The following is a 16,710-nucleotide window of genomic DNA, read 5'->3' as shown; positions in this document are numbered from 1 at the left end:
TCAGTGTATGTATCTGTTAAGATGCATGAGTCCATGACACCTGATGAGATCCTCCACCAGTTCTCTCAGGACCTCTGGATGTAAGTGGATAGAAACCACTTATCCATCATCTTTGAGAAGCTGTGACAGTCTGGTGAAATTCCCAGTAATTGGAAAAAGGGAAATAAGGAAGACCAGGGAACTACAGACCGGTCAGTCTCCTCTCTGTGCCAGGCAGGATCACAGGGCAGATCCTTCTGGAAACTACACTAAGGCACATGGACAATGAGGTGATAAGTGACAGCCAAAATGGCTTCTTCACTAAGGGCATATCAGACCTGACAAGTTTGGTGGCCTTCTGTGATGGGGTTACAGTGATGGTGGATGAGGGAAGAACAACTGACGTCACCTTCGTGGACTTGTGCGAAGCATTTGGATTGTTGTGCACAACAACCTTGTCTCTAAACTGAAGAGATGTGGATTTGGTGGGTGGACAGCTTAGTGGATTAGGAATTGACTGGATGGTCACACTCAGAGTTGGGGTCAAGGCCTCAATTTCCAGCTGGAGACCAGTCATGAATTCTCAGGTCAATATTGGGACTGGGGCTGTTTAACATCTCTGTCAGGGACAGGGACAGTACGATTCAGGGCAGGATTGAGATTAACTTTCAACAGTTTTTCAGTGTTGAGGTAATGTGTTTGAAATAGACTTTGTGGTAAAAGTGATAAAATTGCACTGACTTTGTTTTAAAATAGTTGTATCCTAGTGGCTGTTTTTTTTTTTTTTTTTTTTTAAGGATTAAGTTGTAACCTGCTGCATTCCTTATCCTCCTTTAGTTGAAAACCATTGAAATAATATTTTTAAATTACTAATTTGTGTTCTTTAAACAGAGTCTTTAAATCCAGTCTTGGAGAAAGTTGTTACTAGTCAGGATTTATCCATGCTAACTCTTATTTGCTGTATAAAAAAAGTTGTGTGAAAGCTATGTTCAGACTTAGTGGCTTTTTATATTAATTGAAATATTTTAAGGATTAACAAGTGCTTAAAATCTAGGGGGTTTAATTAATAAAATCTCTTCAGGCTAGGGCTGATGGCCAATCTCTAAATTTGAAAGTCAGAGAAAAATGTTAAAAAATCCTTGATAAAATTATTTTTTTCAGATACTAAGATTTTTTCCAGCATTAATAAAGCTTGTTTGAAAAATTAGACATCCATAAAGTAACACAGCATCAGTGTTAGAATTGGATACCAGTCTTTTGAAGTACTGTGATGCTGTGAGCTGTTGTGGAATTCTTACCTGAATATTGTCACAAAATACAGAAATCAAGTACAAAGCAGAAAACCCACTTCCATTTAAGAATAATCGACATGAATTTTTTTCAAACTTAATGGTCTGTATTTTACTCCATGGGAATATTCCCTTGTTACTTACTGTATTTTGATAGGACTTAAATAGACTTAGAAATACAAGTGCTTTTATTCTGGATGAATAATTGTCATCTTTCCTAAAGACTTCAGATCTGTTTACAAAAGTATTTTCTCCCATTCAAATGGAAAACATGATCTTTAACACTCAGCAAATCGGTAATTTAAAAACCAACCAAACAAACTCCACAAACAACAACAACTAAACAGAAAATGCATAGAGTCCTAAGCCCCCTTTCAGTGCTCAGTCTCCTGTTTGACATTTGAAGCCTACTGCTTAAGGGGGTAGATATTATCTCAATATTTTGTATTCTGAGTTCTTATGTTCTTTAGCAGGTCCAATGCAATTACAGTTGTTTATTTTCTGAAAAAGTGATATTTACAATTCAGCTTTACTGTAAAATATAAGCCAAGATTGAACTTTTCTTTATTCTAGTAGTAATCCTTAGATAATAAAACTTGAAAGATGCTTTAAATCGTACGTATCTTTAACACACTGTCAGTGAATTTTTCAATGTGTGAAGGTGTAAAAAACCCAGACTTTCTCTCATGATATTTTAAATGTATTTTGAAAATATCATTCTTCTGGACTGCATTCTGATCTCTTCTCTTTTTTTTAACTTGCAGTGACAGAAGCAGAAGCGTTGTTCACAAGTGGTGAAAGCTGGCACTTAGCAGTTCAGTTCCATCTTGAGTGTGCCTATACATTTTTGTTTTACTATGAGTATAAAAAAGCTAAACAATGTTTCAATATGGCTAAAGACATAACAAAGCTGCAGATTAACCTCACAGGTAAGTTTTGCTTGTACAGTCTATGAGGATGGTTGGTTGGACCAAACTAACCTGTGGCTTATTGTTAGGGTTTTTTTGACATATCCAAGTAAAAAAGTAACTGTATTTTGAAAAAACATGATGTTTATCAGGAAGGTCTTATTTGTATTCTAAGAATTAGCATTGCTTGGAAGAGAAATATGGCATCAAGTTACAATATCATCCCTGAATGGGTGTCTGAGCAGTTGTGGTATCATAATCCTTCCTTCTAGTGTTTCATGTCAAATTCTGAGTCTAGTTGTCTCTGGTGTCATCATGAATATTTTTTGTTCTGTTTGTTTGGAGAAGTCTTCCAGGACTGTTGTTATCACAGGAAATAACCAAAGGAATCAGATTTCTGATGAACAGAAATCCCAAGGATTCAATCACTATGGAAACTTTATAGTCATGCTTTCAGAACCTGTTCTTGGGAGTTGGGCATATCAGATTGCTGCACTTGCAACTTCACTTGAACTTACATGTGTAGATGCAGGATTTTTTGGTCTAACTGGTCCTGCTAGGTAATCAAAATTGTATAACGTGCAGCTTTTCTGTGTGAGAACTTAGAATGGTGCCTGAGTAGAAGTGCAAATAAACTTTATATAGTTTTTTCTATAGACTTATTGATGGAAAACAGTAAGGAACTGAAACTTGCAGCTTTCTTACCCATGACATAGTTCAATGTCACAAGGCTTGTTGTTCTATCATGTCTAGGTTGGAGATGCAGCTAACCCTGCTTATACCCTGAGTCAATTCTAATATTTTAATTAAAAAACTGAACCAACAAAAAAAAAAACCCCAACATTCAAAACACACACAGAAACAAACAAAAAAACCCCCAGGTAAACACAAAGCCAAACAAATTCTGTGGAACTCCATGCTCATTTATTCAAAGGCTTTAAAGGTTTACTTTGAAAGATCCATAATGAAAATCTTCTGGCATAGTGTTTTGGCATAACTATGAATTGATTATATTCAGTGGTATCTACTTAAAACACAGGAGTAACTTCCATAGATCTGAAGGAATTCTATACGTTTCAGTTGATTTTACCCTTTTTTCCTGTACGCAAAATGAACTGAGCACATCATGTGTTCCATGTGTGGCATGTACTACCAATTTGGTGTTACAAAGTAGTTTTCTTTAAAATTAACCTAACATCTTCTTGGTTTTATTAAAAACATCAATACCTATGATGATACTCAAGCTATAAAAATTTACTGAACTGAGAACAAATGAGATCAGAGACGTTCACTGCTATTCCTCAACTTACATGTTGGATTTTTTTTTTCCTTTAAAGGACATCTTTAGATTTTGGATTAATAATTTCCTTAAATCTAACTTCAAGAAAAACTCATGAAGGAAAAAAAAAAAAAAAAGATTGGATGCAGGGGAATTATTTATATTTTTTAGTACTTTACCAAGAGGTTATGCTAGAAAGGTTGTGGTGATATAGTATCTTGGAAAAATGTTGTGAAACTCCTAAATGGTCTGTGGTTTATCTTCATAAATCTATTAGAATAGTTATGAGGGATGTCTAACCTGAAGGCAAATGAATTGAACTGAGCATGTGGGAATTGTTGGCATTCTAGACAAATTCATTTGACATGCATGTTTGGGCTAAATGGGAGGAATGTTACATCATCAAAAAAGACTTTGCTTTAATGTAAAAATTCAGTGTCTAGCAAAGACATTTTTAAGGCTTGGGGAAGAAATTTCCTTTTTAGGAAAGGATTTTAAGAGGTTTATATGCATTAATGGTTTTAATCCCTACTAGTTGAATATTTTATTACACCATGAAAACATATATGTTCTTAAACAGAGATTTCACAACCAGTATTTTCCAAACTTATTTTAGAAATGTGTCAATAAATCATATACTTGGTTTGTGTACTTTAAGTCCCCGTAATGCAAATATATGCTGTATCCATCATTTATTACGAAGCATCCTTATATCCCTCACAATGAGTCATAACCATCAATAACTCCATAAAACAATTTCCAGTAGAAGAGAACACTGTGATCCTTCTTGCATATAAATTTAATGAATTGAAGGGGAGTAATCCAAATAAATTTATGGTAATAGATCTGGAGGATTAATAATGCTGAACTCTGAGATCTGCATATTGTCTGCTTAGTGTTTTCATTCCCAGTAATACACCTCTGGGAACTTTTAATATGGAACAGAAAGTAAAGTTTCTATGTAGATTTCTTCTCTTTTGTGAGAATATATCATAGAATCATAGAATGTTCATGGGTGGAAGGGACTTGAACATCATCTAGTCCCAACCCTGCTGCCATGGGCAGGGACATCTCCCACTAGACCAGGTTGCTCAAGGACCTTATCCAACCTGGCCTTCAGCACTGCCATATTTGCTGGTATAAACTAATCCAGTTTTTTCCTCAGCTTAGACATGTGATAGGAAATTATAAAAAACAGTGTTTTGTCCCTGTAAGAGCAAGGAGTTCTTAGCTTAAAAAAATGGGGTGGAAGATGTTTGCATATCAGAGCATAAACAAATCACAATTTCTAGGTGGTAGCAAGCAATTTTGTTGGTAACCAGAGTAACTTTTCAAATGTTTTATTTGGCTGTTCAGGCAATAAGACATAATAGGAAATTAATTACAGCATAGTGATTTTCAAGCAGTATTAAAATTGAGCATGGAATGCTACTGTGTGAAATCAGTATGAATCATTACCCAGTATTTCTCTTTGTGTGTCTCTTCTCTGCAGATTTCAAGGTGATATTTTTAGAATGTTTTTCTTTTCTTCATAAAGTCTTAATATAGGGCTTTCCCAGTAAAAGCAGTAACTGGCAGAAAAGGAGAAATCAGTTTTAATTCTGAGTTCTTTACTAGTCTCTTTTCACTTTCAGGAAGAAAAGGGGGTGATTGCTATTTCAGTGCCTCTGCCAGGTGATTCTTACAGACAATGGCCTCATCTTCAGGACATTGTCACATGAGCAGTCAATCATCTTCACCTCACAGATTTTATATACTGGAAGTTTTTCAAAATTATAATCAAAATAAGAACTTTACTTGATCTAAATTAGTTCTGCAAAAGCAGCAGTGGCTTAGCACTCATTCTTCCATTTTTGTTATTTGACTTTCACAGTTTGCACTCTCTGAGCATTGTATCATAGTGATAAAAAACAAGCAAACCTCCAAATTTTAGAGAGTAATTTTTAACTCCATTCCGGCTCTGAATCCATTTAGGATTCTGTTATTATAAGTTATGGTTCTGAACTTATTTTTTGATTTCTCTGATTGTATTTCACAAACAAGTTTCTAACAGAGGAAGAACAGACATGATTTCCTTTACAATTTGCTTTAAATATTACGTTCCTCCCTAAAAACTAATAAAAATTGTCATAGAGTCCAGTAAAGAACTGAAGAAACAACATATGGGAATTTCACATTGTGCACTCTGAATATTGATTAGTTCATTATACAACCTTCACTGGTTTACTGTTCCACTCACTCCTAATATTACTTCCATAGTATCTTGTGTACCATATTATGATAATGTTATGTCTGTGATCCTTCTTCAAAGACCCAAGTCTCCAAGTGAAGATTTGAAGTATTTAAAATGATGGCCTGGAAGATATGATGGGATTTTCATTTGCCTAAATGTCTCCATGTAGTCATTAACTTTTAGCAGTCAAATGGAAAAAATTGGTTTTGGTTTAGTGCTTGGGAATAAGCAGGGAACTGATGAAACTTGATGACTATAAGCTTTCAATATGCTGGGTTATGAGGAATTAGGCTAAAAGTGGCTTTACAAGGCCTATATAGCTGTGTTGGTATGTTTGTAACATGTATTTCTTTGTGTGTCTTAGCTAGCAGTGACAACATCTGTAGTTCGCTGAAAGAGATCAAGCAGAGTTAAACCACTGCTAAATTTCATAGGTTAATTCTCAATGTATTTCTCTCTTTTTTTGCGGTTTTTTTTTGTGAGCAACCTTCTTGTCAGATTACTGGTTTTTAGTGTTCATTAATGTAAACGTATTTTCTGTAGGTGCTTTGGGGAAGAGAACACGGTTTCAAGAAAAATATGTTGCACAACTTATTTTGGATGTCCAAAGAACAGATGAATTCATCCTTCCTCACAGTGAACTAAGTCCAGCTCCAACACCTCTAGAAAGCTTGACAATAGTATGTATCTGAGAAGAATTGCTTTAATTTCTTAAAATGAAAATGTTCTGAAGCTTTTCTTGGGTTGTCTGCAAGTGAAAAAAGAGTGTCATGTCTAAAAGAAACTTACTTGGGATTTCTGTAAGTTTGTGGAGAAGCTGTTGGGCAGTAATTTGCCGAATATTAAAGGACATGGGGTAAAACAACATATGAACATCTGCAAGAGAGATGTGGCTACTCAGCTAAAAGCATGTTTGCAAATATGATCCTGTACAGTTTAAGTATTAATTTTTAGTGACTAAGAATAATGGAACTGGGAAAACAGGTGAGAGGCAGATTTTCCAAATAGCTTGCAAGGCATCACAGAAATGCCCAGATCCCTCTGGGTTGACAGATGTATTCAGTTAGAGTGCAGAGATAAGAAACTGGTCAAGTTATTCCTATGGTGTGAATTACGTGACTGGGTCCTACTGATCTTAAGGGTGTGCATGATGACTTCCATTATAAATTGCTCAAGAACCACTAAATTGTTTTAGGATGACATTTTTACTTCGTAGGGAGGTTTAAAGTTATTTCACCTCTCTAAAGAAGCCAGAGATAAATTGAGGCATTATGGTCCAAAGTTTATACTTTAAGTTGGAAAGACTTTATTAAAAAAAGTGCCTTGATAGACTACCAGGTCAAGTGGGGCTCTTAAGCAAAAAAATTGACAATACTTCTAAGCTGAAAGATTGATTACACTTATGTCACAACATGATAGAACCATGTATAACAACCCATTTTAGGATAGTGAGAGCTCAGGGGAGGCTGACTTAGTTATAGACTTCAAGTACAGCTTACCTAGAACTGGATGATAGGATGCATTGTTCTCAGAATCCCTAACTGCGGTATTTTATGACTGTTTTTTTTTCCAGTTACCACTTCTTGAAGAATTTGCCTTTGTAGTCTACTTCTAATAGGAATTTAATTTGGAACAAATTAATTACATCATTTCGATAAATATCACAACACTCTTTTAGGCTATAGATATAACCAAGAATGAACTGTTTTGCTAGTCAAGTACTATGTCCTTTTAGTGAACAGACACAGAGCTTCTGAAGTAAGTTTAGCAGAGAGTTTGAGAAAGAAAACTGGGATGTTTGGAACCTTTAAAAAAGTTAGTTATGCTATGTTATCTGCTACAATTTTACTGAATGTAGCTTGAAAATAACGCTAGAGAAAGTAAGAATATCTGCTCTTTTGGAAAAGTAAAAATGTTGTGCTAGAAACCAGTTGAGGGTTTTTGGCTGCAGGGAGGGAGTTGAGTTTTGTGCAAAGCTGAGTGCTGTGTCATAGAATTCTATCACAGGTTAGTGAGGCTCCCCATTAAAAAAAATTGGGCTTTTTGTTCTCGCAGTCTATTTCTGGGGGAAAAAAAAAAAATCACAACCTTTTATTTCCGCATCTTGACTGTACCAAATTCTAGAAAACCTTGTGTTAGAACTGTGTGCTGATTTGAGGAAAACCTGAGGTATTTCACGTTCAGATGTTTTATTAATATGTGAGTGTTTTGTCACAGGTATTAGAACAATTTTCCCCAAGTAAATTGTTCAATTCATATGTGCATTGAATTACCAATTAAAGTATCAAAGTACAACTTATTAATGTAGTTTGTCAGTGTAGTGTAATTAACAGTAATTAAGCCAATCCTAGCATTTCTTTTGCCAGATTTGATCTCAAATTTGTCAGCCTTGGCTGTATCTTGAAGTTCTTCTAGCTAAAATTGTAGGTAATGCTATTTTCCTTCTGCCAGAAGACCAAAATCATCCTTGCATCCTTTCTTACCTTTAGGGAGGGTGCCTGCTGTATACTTTTAAAAGACTGTTCAGGGCAGATGCGTAGAGACTAAGTCTTCAGAGGTGCTGAGAATCTCCACAGAATTAATATGTGCATATGGAAAGCTAGAAGGCCTGTGATCATGCTGCAAAATTGTAGCAGGGAAGTTTTCTTCTGAATCTCTCCAGTGTTCTTATTTTACATCTGCCATTTGCAGATAAAGGAAAATACTTGGCTCAAGATAGGATTTGTCCTGAGGCCAGCTTCAGACTAGTCACACCTAATTTTCAGCTCCTGCTTTGGAGTGCTTCTGTGGTCCTAGAGTTCTTCCCCTACTCTTGTTCACAGTAAGACCATTTTGCCATTAAGTGGCGAGTGATTTAATTCCATTAAAATACAATCAAAATAATAATGTGTCCAATTGTTGGACTGGTAGCTGGACTGACTTCTGGTCAAAGGCTTTGTGCTTCCCTCTGCTGCTGAGCAATTATGCTATCTCAAATGGCACTAGAAGGAAAACTATTTGCATGTGAAAACAAGTATTTGAGATTGTGAATGCGAAACTTTGCTTACAGGTGAGTTTCTGTGAAATGAAAGCCTCAGATTTGAGGTGGTGCCTAAGGACTCTTAATATGAAGCAGCATGTTAAAATAGTTTGATTAGTTTTAAAAAATTCGGAGCTGTTTTTATGTGTTGGGGGAATTAAGAACTTCTTAAATCTAGGAATGGAAGTCATGCTTTAAAACTCTGGCATACAGTTGCAGTAGAATTCAGGAAATCAATATTCCTATTGAAGCTAAAGCAATTATGCTGTTTGTACTGATTAGATTTTCAAAATTGTGTAGATATGGAGGTGGAAATTTTTAACTAATTACCATGTAAATTAAATTGTAATTTGTTACACCTAATGAAGTGGTATCATTATACTAGTTCTAAAACAATTTTCATCTGGAAGTGGTACATAATCCTTATATATGCCAATGTAGTAAGAGAAGAAAATGATGGTATTCAATATGCGAGAGTGTGAATATTTTCTTTGTCCCCTTAAATAAAATAAATTTATTTTCTTCACATTCTCTGTCAAATCACAGTTTAGTTTCCTTTATATAGTAATGGAATACCGGTGATGAATGCAGATAACCCACTTCAAAGCATTCCTTTTTGCTCTTTGTTCTTCCATGGACATTCATTTTGACCTTGCCAGTGGAAGATGTGAATGAGAAGCAGCTACTACTAGGACACTGAAGGGGAATTAATAGGAAGTTTGAAAGACTGTTAATGTAAATCCGTTATCTGGTTTTAATAGATCATAAAAACTACTACTGGAAACTAAAAACCAATATGTATGATCAAGTAGTATGATAATTGGTTTCAGGATCAGTGGTTTTGTTTGGTTGGTTTTTTGTTTCATTTTGGTTTTTTGTTGTTGTTGTTGTTTTGGGTTTTGTTTTTCAAGGGAAGGAGAAATAGTATTATACCTACCTCCTCTTTGCTTGCAGCCAAATCTCTTGTTGTTTCCAAGCAAACACAAATCCTATGAACATAGTAATTTACACTCTTCAGCCGTAGATTTTATTACTTTCTCCTTTAAGCTAAGTGACTGACAATGAACTTCAGGGAGCCTACTTTTTTGTAAAAGTTAAACTAAATACTCTTTAAATAGGAAGTATGTTCCAGAATTGTGAATTTGAGGAAATTCGTAGCTACTTGTCCAGGAGCAAACATTTTCAGAATAGCCCTTCTTACCTTTACCAGGATAAAGTATCTGGAGGTCCTGGTTTGGTGAAGATTTTTCAGACTGTGTTTTTTTTTTTTTAATATACAAACTCCTCTTAAAAAGAAAATATCCTTTGTGTAAGGAATTTACTTGTACTGGCAGAAGGAATGTTTTATGTAGTTGGACTTTGCTGATACTTAAAAAGAAATTCTTAGATCCCCAGAGGTCTATGGTTGCCAGCCTGAAAGCCTGCATTAATGACCCTAACATTAATCTGTTTCAGTTTGTCTGTGTATGCATGTAATAGAAGATGAAATTGCTGATAATTCTGTAAGCAACAGTTTGAGAAGGAAAACTGCCTTCAGCCCTTGTTTAAGTAGAAAATCAATATTACGTAACCTTATAGTTGCTCTGAATGTTGTTCTTTCTGCATGAGAATCAGTATATTTGTAGCAAAAGTGTTTTGGATGATACTTCCTTGTAGTAGCTTCATTATTTTGTTATTCTATCGTAATTATGGTAAATTACTCTCTACTCTCTCTTTCTGTAATTATAGTATTATCCTTTTTCAAACAAATCTATCTTTTTCGTATTTTGAAGGCATAAATTTCTCTGTAACTGTTTTTATCTATTTTAAAATATTTTTTCTCTTCCAACAGAATTACGATTTAAATGATGATACAGTGCTTAATGAGATAAAATTAGCAGATGCTGATCAGTACCAGATACCTGATCTGTGTGCAGAGGAGCTTGCTGTAATCCTTGGAATATGGTAAGTTAGTATAAACTTACTTGAGTTGCTTGACTTACTTTAAAAAAAACTAACTGCATGAGTCATTGTGACAATGAAATAATGAAATGGTGACCTGATGGGACTCTTTTCCCTTCCTTATTTTATAGTCCGGCTAAAGTGCTAAAAGGTTTGTACTATACGTGGATAGCATTTTCAGTTATCTCAGGGTGAACATTAATGTCCAGTTCAGAATTTCAGCAATATTTCATTAATTGCTATATTGTTGTTTTATCCTTTAAAAAGCGTTATATCCTTTTGTGCCTCAGATTAGATCTGTTTCAAATGTCAGCTGTGATTAGCTAGCATATAGTGAGGGCACTTTGGTAAATTTTGGAAACATACTTCAGGTTCTGCAGTTGTCAACTTCCTGTGAGGATCAACCACCAAAAAATACATTGCTATGCTATTCAGTCAAATGGGAATACTTGTATCAATTCAGAGTGTTCATAGATAGTTATGAGCTATAGTGTGAAGTCCTCATGGTTTTGCACCTCTGTTTTTTTTTTATTTTCCTGGTTTTCATAAATCATGTGCTATGTGGATTCTGGAAACAGCACAGAACAACAAAAAGCAGCTTGAGATTTGAGGATTATAACCTGGCTTCTGCTGAATATCCTCATTTTTCTAATAGAGAATATTATTTTCTATGACACAATAGTCATTTAGTCAATGACAGTTATCCTCTATTTTTTGTGCGTGATTTGTTTCACAGTTTATAGTGTGTAGAAGTAATGTAGAATTAAGATCATTCACCAATACCATGAACATAGGGTGAATGATGTATATCATTCACCAATGGACTTTGGTGCATTTGTGACTTTGATGCAACATTCATCCTTAATGATTCTCAAAGCACTTTTGTGATGTATGAGTTGCAAAATGATGGAATCTGCAGTACTGCGTGAATATCTTGCCCTAGTCAGTAGAAGGCCAGGAGCTGAACAATGGGTGAATCCTAGTTCCTACGTCAGCAAAATCCTAGTGAGAAAATTCAATGCAGCTTCTGACAGTAGTTCCTTTGTGGTGTGGCAGTTTGTTTTGTAGTATAATATTTCTCTTTCCCACTCTCCCCACTTGGCAAAACTTTCAGATATTTTCCCCTTCTTGTCCAGAAAGTGAGGTGAAAGTCAGTAGTGTAGAGAAGATTGTTGCCTTTCACATGCCTCAAGTCTTAAACTTGTTTCAAGACCAAATCTATATCCAGTTTGAGGATCAAGGAGTGAACAGTGAATTGACAAATATTCTTAGCCCAGACACTTTTAGTTTTTCACGCTGACTCAAGTCGAGGCAAAGCCTTCCCCTTCCTGAGGAGCGTTTTCACGAACGCTTTATTTTTAACACAGTATTGTCTTGTATTCAGATTATTCTTCCTGCCTCCACTCTCCTGACGAAAATTTTAGTTTGCCTATTGTTCTTTTTTCTTTTTTTCATTTTTATTTTTTTTAAAGAGTAGAATTTTAATTTTACACTGGCTATATGCACAGTAGGTTTCTTGATCACAGTATGTCACTTTGAAACCACCACTGTCATGCTCTTAATAGTGACTAGAAACCATATTGACTGCCAGCTGTGCGTGTACATGATAATCCAAGCGGTGTATGAGTTTGCAGGACGAAAGGCAAGAAGAAACTGAAGCAAACCGACCAAACAAAATCCAGTGTTGCTTCTGTATAGGAATGGTAAATGCCATTCAATGGGTGGGATAATGTTAAGTAACTGAAATAATTTCAGTCAGAGATGGAGACAGGATTCGATATCCAACCATGTTGCAGAAAGGTTAGTAGGATGCCAGCTTTGGGAACTGTTTTTGTGCCTGAGTGGAGTTTAGGCTTGGATTGCTGGCTATACCCTTGGTGTCCATGCCAGCTACTGGTATATCACTTTACAAGGAAGCATGTACATGTTAAAGCATTTAGCACTGGCTTTTTAGCAAAACATTCTTCTCAAGCCTTAGCTATAACAGATTCTGTGCTTCTCTTTCATGCGTGAGGACTTCAGTTCAGTAGAGTAAATACTTCCTTTCATAATTAAGGAGTTGACATTAGAATTCCTGTTCGTTTCCAGAGCAGTTCTGACTATGCTTCAAGGTGGTGCTAGACCTAAACTGGTGGCTTCTGTTGTTGACTGCCATTGTCAGCAGTGGATTTTTTTCCTAATGCAAATACACTTTCAGACAGTGATCTGGTTTGCTGGAGAAAGGCAGCCTGCAGATAAAGAAAAAAAGTAAATGTAAGCAAATATTTTTCCTATACGTTTCACTCTGCTTGCTAATATTTGTTTTACAGCAAATATGTCACAAAAATGCCCCTTAATTCAACTAAGATTTTTATATCTAAATAATGTTAAGTCAAAATCAGCAGTATGCAGAAATGTTTGTGGACAGCAGAACAAATTGAAAGTTGTCACAACCTCTGAAAAATACATAATGACAGTTATTTAGGATACTGTGGAATTCCCTGAATACAGATAATGTTTCCTGCTGCAAAATAAATTTCATTTCAAGTAGGTTACAATGCTTAAATGGCTAAACAGAGTGCTATTACAGTATCAGTGCAAACATTTTTATTTCCTCCTCCCCAGTAACATTTTAAGAGGATATAAAATATTTTTAAAGGTTGGAAATATCACATACCAGCTGTCTTGACAAAAATTGAAGCAATTTCTCATGCAGTATTCTTAAGCCCATTTGTAAATAACATGTATAAGCCTGAATCCATTAGATTTTTTCTTTTTTAAAACTTCACTTTGTTACACTGATTTTAGGAAAGAACTTTTTTATCAGTAATCCATTTATATTAAAAAAACTAGCAAAGGTAACTGTACTCAGCCAGTTCACTGTGGTATCCGTAATTTGAGGCAGTTTTTCTTTAAAATGTTTGGCTATCCAATTTCTTCTCTACAAATTCCTTTCTTCCAAATACTGTTTGCAGAACTAAATCTAAAGGAAAGTATTTGCCGCTTATGATAATGAAATTGTAGCTAAAACAAAATGTAGAGGGAGGGGAAGAAACACCCCATTCTGCCTTGCTTACACAAAGACCTCCTATTTCACCCTAATCAGATTCTGTGGTAACTGTATAGGAAGAAAGTATCTAGAGGTTTCTTCAGATGATCTCACTGCAGTAGTAATGAAACCTGAAGGAAATATTAAAAGAAAGTCCCAGGAGTGCAGAAATGTCACTTGACTTGTTTCACTTTTTTGAGATCTTAAATGAAAATAATTAGTCATGATGGTGTAAAATTTATTTTATAGTCAAGCCTTACGACTATGGCCAGAACTTTTGTATAGAGCCTCAAGTCAAACTTTCAGAGGCTGGCAGAAGAATATATTAAAGTTTCAATATAAAGGGAAGAAAACCCCTTCTCTTCACTTGAACCACCACTTTTTAAAAGGGGAAAACTTTTAGAAATTACTTACAGCTATAGAAAATTCTAAGAAAGCAAAGGGAAGCATCTCACTGATGGTTATTTCTTCACCTTTTACTGTCTCTCAGTGATCAGAAGAGGTCAAAATAGTGTGTTATACTGGAGGTACCTCAGCTCAGTCTAAGGCTATGCACCAGGCTTCCACTGGTAAGGAATTAGGAAACCTAACTTCTATATTACAGTAGTACATTGTTTAATGATCTATTGTATAGTTTACATGATGAACTGTAGAAGTATACTTGAAGCAACTGCATAAGCACTAAATAGCGTTAGGACTAAAGGATTTTTAACAAAATTACCAAAGATGAGCTTTTGAATCAATTGAGTAATTATATAAAAAAATTATATTTAAAAAAAGCCCAATATACATGTTGGCGGTGGGAACCTCTTGAGGAAACTTGAGTAGGTGAAACAGGAAAACATTTAGCTACTTGAAACTGGAGAATCTAATCATAGCTGTGTGTTTGTTCTCTACTCAGTGGAAAAATCAGCACCTGCAGAGTGTGATTCATTTAACTTCAGGCTCTTATTTTACAATGGATTGAATCACTCCCTAAATTTATCTGTATTTTTGCATGGACTCTGAAGGAAGCACAGACAGTTAGTTAGATTAAAGGTCTACATTTTACATGAGCAACGTTACATAAGATGGATCCTGTGGTTATTAATGCCAGAGCTGACACACATTGTCATATGAAAGTAAAAGGTACGACATAAAATCTTCGACAATTTTGAAGGTGTGATGAAGGTTTTTCTGTTAAATGCTCTGGTTAATCTTTGCAAACATATCATGTAAGTAAAAAAATTATTTTTTTTTAAACAAACCAATTACAGGTGCCAGACTACAATGATCTCACAACGATCAGTTTATGGCTGTTCAAAATAATTGCTACAAAAGACATTGTTTTGCATTAGTACATAAAGCTGTGTGAAGAGATTCCCCTGAACTTCTATTCAGAATGCTCACATAGAAAACATTAGTCACTTGAAGTACCTTTGTGAGACTTTGAAAATGCTTGTAAAGTGATCAGTTTGTTGGATCTGGCTCCTTTTCATTCGCAAAATTAACACAACTGGTAAAACTGCATAGAAATATGGCAAATACTCATAAAATGCTTATGTGGAAAGACTGACCCATCTATTCTTCACAGTCTCTCTCATGCTGGTTAACTGCAGTTTTAAGCAGTTACCTGAGGAACTTGAGTTTGTGTTGTCTGCACTTGCAGAGGTAATGTGCCAGGAAACATAAGCAAACAAAAACTCAGCAATTATCTACATCCATCTGACTTTATACTCTGACTTCACGAGTGATTGTGAGAAGATACCTAAGGGTGAATAATAACAGAGCAAACATGTGTTGTGCCCTTGTCCCTAATACTTCCCCAGCCTCTGACCAGTGATTTCCTGAGACTAATCTGACTTGTTTGCATTGCAACCCTCAATGAATCTCTCAAATGTTTGCCGTCTTTCTTTAAGACCACATAAATTTCTTGCATCGGTAGCATCTTTTGGCAAAGGTGTCTGTCTAAATATTTTGTCTGCTGTTCAAAAAACCCTCCTTCAGGTAGTTTTAGCTGCCAGTAGCTTAATTTAGTGACTTCACTCTCTTACTTCCTGACAATTTTGAAAATGTCTGCTATGTCCCTCTTTGATTAGACCTAGCCTAGTAAGACATTCCTTTTGTAGATGTTTGTAAGGCATAAAACATAATTATTCATCGTAAACCAACACTTGTTCTAGCTCTCTGATTCTGAAATTTTTCCAATGCAGAATTGCTGCTTTTGAAATGAAAGGTCGAGAACAGAATGTGCTGTTCATGGATGGACAAAGGCTTTATGTAATATTTTATGTAAGCTTTAGGTTATTGATTTGTATTTTAGTGTAGTGTGCATACATAATGTAATGTGTATATTTAATGTATGTTGTTCTCTATTGCTTTCCTAATTAATTATTCACATTTTGATTTGTCTTTTTAGAGCTACCTAGTACTGAGCTAATGTTTTTATGCAGCGGCAGGGCTAATGAGTTGTTCCTGAGTAGAAATAGTCAGATTGCAGCCTATCATTTTTTTGTGACCCTGAGACTGTGTTTCCTATTGTGCCTTGCTTGGCATTTTTATTTTATTACCCCTTTTTCCTGTAAGGTCTTTCTATCGTCTGTTCACACCTCTACTTCAAAGAATGTCATATCATTTGCAAGTTTTTTCCCCTCGCTATACATTCTGCTGTTCCAGTGTGTTTATTAATATTACAGCACATGGATCACAGCACCAAACCTATGCAGGATTATACCAGTGACCATCTCCATGCCATTTCCTGGCTGTTAATCAGTTAAACTGACCTTTGCCGAGACATTCCCCCTTATCTCATATGAATGCTAAGTTTCTTGGAAAGTCCTTTTTGGTGAGGAACTTTTAAAAAAAAAAAAAAATCTTAAAAATTCAAGTTGATTCCATCAGCCATCTTATGTGTATCCTCATGCTGGTTAAACCTTCTGAAAGGCTCCGACAGGTTTGTAATGCAGGATTTTAGTTTTGTTTGTTTTCTTGTTTATTTGCTTGTTTTCTTTTTGTTTGGTTGGGGCTTTTTGTTACAGAAGATTGGCTGACGCTC

General features: G+C 35.3%; 1 protein-coding gene across 1 annotated transcript in view; it reads left to right on the top strand.

Moving 5' to 3' along the window:
• TTC27 (tetratricopeptide repeat domain 27) overlaps nt 1-16,710 on the top strand; it is a 120,648-nt gene that overhangs the window by 19,776 nt on the left and 84,162 nt on the right. The window contains exons 6-8 of the mRNA XM_027900836.1: nt 2,033-2,197; nt 6,232-6,368; nt 10,539-10,651. Of these exons, the coding sequence (XP_027756637.1) occupies nt 2,033-2,197; nt 6,232-6,368; nt 10,539-10,651 (415 nt within the window). The remainder of the gene's footprint in view (nt 1-2,032; nt 2,198-6,231; nt 6,369-10,538; nt 10,652-16,710) is intronic.

Source organism: Empidonax traillii, unplaced genomic scaffold (genome assembly GCF_003031625.1).
Source record: "Empidonax traillii isolate 1590-97213 ecotype Southwest subspecies unplaced genomic scaffold, ASM303162v1 scaffold753:size306327, whole genome shotgun sequence".
NCBI classification, from domain to species: domain Eukaryota; kingdom Metazoa; phylum Chordata; class Aves; order Passeriformes; family Tyrannidae; genus Empidonax; species Empidonax traillii.
Note: the sequence above shows the minus strand (reverse complement) of the source record. Positions and strands in the feature narration are given on the sequence as shown.